At 29.0% G+C, this 6829-nt stretch overlaps 1 protein-coding gene across 2 annotated transcripts in view; it reads right to left on the bottom strand.

Moving 5' to 3' along the window:
* LOC111686260 (four and a half LIM domains protein 2) overlaps positions 1-6829 on the bottom strand; it is a 52190-nt gene that overhangs the window by 24160 nt on the left and 21201 nt on the right. Inside the window, exons 1-2 of one of the 2 annotated variants that reach the window (XM_023448611.2) lie at positions 3839-4341; positions 1889-2078 (exon numbers count right to left, since the gene is read on the bottom strand). In XM_023448611.2, coding sequence (XP_023304379.1) covers positions 1889-2078; positions 3839-3966 — 318 coding nt within the window. In that variant the 5' untranslated portion in view covers positions 3967-4341. Of the gene's footprint in view, positions 1-1888; positions 2090-3838; positions 4342-6829 lie in introns of those variants that run through there. The other variant, XM_023448610.2, reaches the window with a different exon arrangement.

Consider the following 6829-nt stretch of genomic DNA (forward strand, 5'->3'; position numbering starts at 1 on the left):
ACTTATATTTCGATCTATCACTTATCAGTAACAATCTCATAGAATCCATTTTGAAAAGCTAAATGAAACCTTCATTCAAATCTGTGATTTTTTACAATTAACGATCAATAATTCGATGTTTTACATACGGAATTACAAATTCACTATTCGCTTTATCATTTCGATGTATATGGGTCCTTATTATCGGTTTACAATAATTGGCTCATCTCATAAAAGGAATAAAATAAGAAAAATATTCGCAAGACCTTTCATTTGCATATGCATTATGTATTGAAGAAGACTAACCATGCAGGTCTGCGTCTGTATTGCAGGAATGGACCAAGTTGATTGTTTTGGTCCAATATTTCCATTTTGGATCCTCTACTCTGGTATGTTTTGCAAAGGAGTACTTTTGAGATTAAGCTGATATAGGACATAGGCAACTTTAAATGGAACCAATAACTTTTGTTAAGGGCATGGTGATCATACATGGAAATGGATCATCATAGAGGGATTTAAATGTAAGAGTCTGAATAGGGTTTTCAGTGAAATGAAAAATTCAAATCGGAAAATTTGTTTATATATCTTTCACCAAAGTATATGTGGTTCTATTAAGATATATTTTGAATTGTAATAATCGGCGAGTAATTTTTTGATATCTGACGGTCCGTCTATTGAAACAAAGTTTCAGAAGGATATACTTTACGGATCCATAAATTGTATATGTTGAATCAATGAATTACTTATATATAATTGAAAAAACTATTTGTTTAACAATTCTCTTGAAGTAGTTAAGATCCATAAGACCTCTTGGGCAGAACCACAAAGATCTTATAGGGTGACCCTGATAAGTGCAAGATGAGCCATATTCTCAAAATTAGCAAGTCGGTGATTAGTATGATGGTACGTATTCAAGTAGACACACAGCTCGTTTATATAAAATTAGTCGTACGGATTCAGGCAAATATGGAGCATATGGAAAGGACAATGAAACGTAAGAGCACTTTCTTTGCCACTGTCAGACATTCGTCGAAATTAGATCCAAGTATGTTAAAAGTTATGTTTTTACGTAAATACCTTCCCCAATAAAACTGATTGGAAAATTTTTAGTAATTACGGCCAGAAAACTGAGTTTCTGAAATTCAGTAAAAAATATTTTTCATAAAAAGAGCGTACAACAGTTTGATAGTGACCTAGGGATATCTCTTCGGTTTCTACACAGAAGGAAAAAGAAATATGTATACGCCTTATACAAAATTGACAATACAGCGTTGTCAACTTTGCAACAATTCGTTGTCGAAATCTCAATTTTATACACATCTGTTGTCTAAATTTTAACAAACGTGTTAAGTTAACTATTGTTAATGGATTGTGTGTCGGTTATTGAAAAATCATAAACACTTTGGTGTCAATTTGGTACCAGGTGTGTATATTTATCTTTCCCTTTGTGTAAGTTTACTAGTTTTTCAGGATTTTTAAGTACTACAAAAGGAAATATCAAAAAATCTCAAAAGTTTGAAAATTAACTCAAAGTAAATTTTCATATAATCTTTCAGGAATGTACCAATATTTATATTTCTAAATTTCTAAAACATTTTAGAAAAAACAATTAATGAAAAGTTTAAATCATATGTGTATTTTTGCTGTCTTCATATTTATGGCTGCAGTTCATTAATTTTCATTTACAAAATCGCAGACAGAATTTTTTTCTCGCTCTGAGCAAAACTAAAATTAAATTGGACTAGCTGGTGGCGATTTGCCTGCAATGGAATTCACATTTCGTCATACAATTACTAAAGAGAATTTAATTTAAAAATATCCCCTAAAAATGATGTAATTATGAAAAGTGTTTCTATTTCTATTATACAGATTTAATGCATTTTGAAAAGAGAGAGTACATTTTACTCACCTTGGAATCGATACCGATGATCTTGTTGCACTCTTCACAAGTGTTGGCGAACACATTCTCGTAACACTTGATGCAATAGGGATGATCATCACGTATTACATAACGTTGGCCGGTAAGGCTTTCATCACATTGCCAGCAACAGAAGTGGCCCGAATGCCAATCCTTATCCATGGCCTTAGTATATTCACCACTGAAAATTAACTGTAAAAAAAGATAGATAGAAGAGATTGGGGAATATTGTAATCCAGATTTTGCGTTTATAATTTCACATTTTCATTTGTTTTTTTTTTTTTTGAGTTTTTTTAAGGGATTTTTTTTTTGTTTTAAAGGTTATAGTTTTGTAAGTTTTTAGAAAATGGTGGTTAAACATTTTGTAGCAGAGTAGAATAGAGTAGAAGTTTGGTTTGTTTTGTTTTGTGGTGAAGTGTAGTAGAGTATAGAGAGTGGTGAGTATTTGTTGATAGAACAGAGTTGTAATTTTGGTAGATAGTGAGTAGAGTTAAGTGTAATCCTTTAATTTTGTGTATTTGGTAAGGTAAGTTGTGTAGGATTTTAGAAATTTTATTTCAAAATTAAGCACTTTTAGAAAATTTTCAATATTTCTTTTTACAAATTTTCTTTTTTTATATATTTTTTCAATAAAATTTTCACTTTTGTGTTTGGTGTTTGTTTTAGTGATTTTCATTTTGTGTGTTTTTTTGTTTATTTAAAGTGTTGTGTGTTTCTTTTTGTTTAAAAATTAGTGTAACTTTTTATGTTTTTTTATTTAATTATTGTTTAAATATTTCCAATACCTTTTGTTTAGTTTTGAAAGGGGTTACGTGTCGTTTGTAAAATTCATTTTAAGTTTTTTATTGTTTTAAATGTTTAATTTTTTTTGAATTCATTTGAGTTATATTTCTGGGTTTAAAGAGTTGAGAATTTTGTAGATTTTGTTTGTTTGAATCTGAATTCTTAAGCACTTCTCTTAGAGCATAAATGTTTGAGAAACCAAGAAAAGGTTTAAAGAACCCAGAGAGACATATTCGAATTCAAATTGAATCTTATCAATTTGGATCATACGTCTTCAGTTTTGTATTAATCAAAATTTTATGTAAAATGTTGAGTTTTGAAAATTTGAAATAATTTTTATTTTGACATGAAACACTTATAATGATGAAGAAAATGACATGAAGAAAATTTTGAAATTTTAATGTTTTGTTTGAAAAGTTTTCAATATTTTATTTATAATTTAAATTTCTTTAAGCAAAATTATTCAGTATTGCTGACATTGCTGTTTTGTCTTGCTAACAGTAAGCACTCAGTAATGGTATGCTACTTATGAAGTCACGTAAGTCCTTAAAAAAAGGAAGTTCAATCGTTTTATAAACACTTCACTAAATACAAATCTAAACTTAAGCATTTCTTTTAAAATTAAAAAAAATTATAAAAGTATTAAAAAATCAACAATATTTCGATAAATATCAATTTGTCGTTCTTAAAAACTTTGTCCTAAGGACATTTGATCGATTAAAAGATCAATCTGCTAATAAAAACCATTTCAGTTTCTAAGCGAAAAACTTTTAATTAAAATTTTTTATTTCATAAAAAAAGTGAAGAAAAAAGAATATCGAAATTCTCTATCACCAAGCACAACTGATCGATCAAAAGAACGATCAATCAATTGAGAATAACTCGCTTATAAAAGGACCTTAGGCTTCTAACGGAAAAAATGTCAATGCAAAATTCAATTTTTTAAAAGATTCAACAAACTTTAATATTGAAAATTTTTCAAATCCTAATTAAAAACATATTCTTAAACAGATCCACTTAAAAGCAACATATTTCAATTCTGTCTTTCCACAAAGTTTCACCAAAAATTACATTCAATTTGTTCCTTTTTTATGGAATCACATTAAACAAAAAACTCTAAATGAATTTTATCAAATTAACACTTTCAACGACACGTACCCCCTCTCTTCATTGGTCTGTTCAACTTCGGTTATTTGAACTTCCGATTCACGACGTTTTGAAGTTTTCTTAACTTTTTTCGATTTCTTAACTTCCGTTACGTTTTGAATAATTTCAACATCCGCCATTTTTATTAATACTTGTTTGTAATATATTTAAAATAAAAACAATTAATATTATATTCTTTGTATTAATAAATTATTCAATAATAATTTTGAATAATTTTCTTTTATTTGGCTTTTTTTTGGCTTCAAAACGTATTTTCCAACCGTTTAACGTATGTATACCGCCCGCGTTTGACCGACTAAACTTTTTTGCTTGGAATTTTCTATTTTGGCCAATAATCTTTGGGATTCTTTTTTCTTTTAATATTCGAGTCGGCACGATCTTACTCTCTCAAAATTTTCTTTCACTTAAGAATTTGTATTTTTTCGATTTTGTATAGTTTTTGTTTTTGAAACGCAATGTTTTTCTTTCGACTTTCTCGCCTTAAAAATCTCAACTGTTTGACCGTATGTTTATTTAAAATTTAAATGACTTTTAGGAAAATATTGAAAAAATAAGAAAAAAAAAAACACATTAAAAATACAAAACAATCTCAATCCTACGGCTAAATAGAGTGGCGAACACGCAGCAGCATTGATGTTAGTATTCTATTCTAAACGAAACAGATAAAATTAAAGATCAAGGGAGGTGAATGTTTTGAGAACGAGAGTGGTCGAATATAAAGCACACTAAAGGAAGATACATTTGAACGAAATTTTATTCAAAAAACTGTAAGACAATCTTCCTTCAGTTTAAAAAAAAGCCTGACTTCATTATGGACTGTGGATTTTAATTTAGTTTCAGTTAAGCGCTTATCGTTTGGATCATTGTTTTTAGTTTGTTTCTAAACCATAATAGCAAAATTAAAGTACTTACTAACTAAATAACTAACTAACTAGTTAGTTTATTTCGAGTTCAGTTCTAGTTCAGTTCTAGTTCAGTTCTAGTTCAGTTCTAGTTCAGTTCTAGTTCAGTTCTAGTTCAGTTCTAGTTCAGTTCTAGTTCAGCTCTAGTTCAGTTCTAGTTCAGTTCTATTTCAGTTCTAGTTCAGTTCTAGTTCAGTTCTAGTTCAGTTCTAGTTCAGTTCTAGTTCAGTTCTAGTTCAGTTCTAGTTCAGTTCTAGTTCAGTTCTAGTTCAGTTCTAGTTTAGTTCTAGTATAGTTCTAGTTCAGTTCTAAATCAGTTCTAAATCAGTTTTAAATCAGTTTTAGTTCAGTTTAGATCAGTTATTATATTACTTCATATTAGAAAACATCTCTAGACCAATGCTAGTCGGTACCCAACTTTACTTGCCATAATCTTTATATCACCCAGAATATTGAGAGCAACAGATTTATCTTCCATGATTCCTTATCTTAGGAATCATGTTAATATCATTTTTACTCATTCTTAATTCCCTAAAGCTAACAAATGATTAGTATATCAAAAAACATCCGAAATCCTCTGGCTACTGTAGAGTACCATAGAATGAGAGAGTAAAGTGCATTTTAGCTACAAGAGATATACATATGTATCTGGGCACTCAATGGGAAACCTCCACAGATATAAACGTAACTATCTCTTTATTCTTATCTAATACATAAATAAAAAATTTAATAAAATGAATCAAGTGTATTTATTATAGCCTGTTTTTATTGCTTTATGTACAATATATTATTTTCGTGGAGTAAAAGAGTGTGACAGAGTGAGACAACGTGCAATTAATAGAAAACATTTTGCTCTGGTTCTTTTATGATTTTGGGGAAATTTAAAAAACATATTTGTTGTTCTTGCTGACTAAATGGAAAACTCTTGTTCTTCGTGTATTTTACACGAACTGAAAAGGGAATCGTGTGAATTGTAAAAATGGAACAACATATTGTGATTTTTACTACCAAATTCTATACTATTTTGAAATGTATAGCATTACAATACATTTTTCAATATTAAGCGAGTGGGAATTTCTATTTTGCCTGTGTACGACTAACATCTGTTTTTTGTAAGAGAAAATGATCGAGTTATCGAGGGCCATTCGCCGCAATAATTGATTGTGTGGTTTTTTCAAAGGGGAGACTTTTTAACCAACGTCAACAGTTTTTCATTTCTTTTTCATTAATTTCTGTTGATTTTCGTTGTGTTTTTGTTGGCTCCATTCTGTATTTGGAAACGAGATCAATGTAACAATAAAAACAGTGTTGATTTTTGTCTTCAATTTGATTTGTTTATTTGTTGGTGTAAGATATTTTGAAAAATGAAAACAGTTTAAATAATCCTAAGTTGTTTTTATAAAATATTTAATTTTATAAAAAAAAAAATCCAACACAAAAAAAATCTTTCTTATTTTTCCAAAATACTATGTAGTTCATTAGCCCGCTGTGACAAGATAAATGTGTTTTTTCGTTAATTTTATTTTTAATTTCCTTGGAAGGTGAAGGTTGAATGAATATGAATTTTTGTTTTCTTTTTTAACAAATTTGTCATGTTTTTAATATGTTTGCAAAAATACATTTATTATGTATTTTTTTAATCTCTTTGCTTTTTGTGTAAAAAGAACTACAATTTAATGTAAACAAATTTGTTATAATAACTTCCAAAGAACTGAAAAAAAATTTACTGATCAAATTATAGAACTGAACAAAATTTGAATTAGAACTGAACTAGAGCTGAACTAGAACTGAACTAGAACTGAACTAGAACTGAACTAGAGCTGAACTAGAACTGAACTAGAACTGAACTATAACTGAACTAGAACTGAACTAGAACTGAACTAGACCTGAACTAGAACTGAACTAGAACTGAACTAGAACTGAACTAGAACTGAACTAGAACTATACTAGAACTAGAACTGAACTAGAACTTAACTAGAACTGCACTAGAACTGAACAAGAACTGAACTAGAACTGAACTAGAACTGAACTAGAACTGAACTAGAACTGAACTAGAACTGAACTAGAACTGAACTAGAAC

This window comes from Lucilia cuprina, chromosome 5 (genome assembly GCF_022045245.1).
Source record: "Lucilia cuprina isolate Lc7/37 chromosome 5, ASM2204524v1, whole genome shotgun sequence".
NCBI lineage: Eukaryota > Metazoa > Arthropoda > Insecta > Diptera > Calliphoridae > Lucilia > Lucilia cuprina.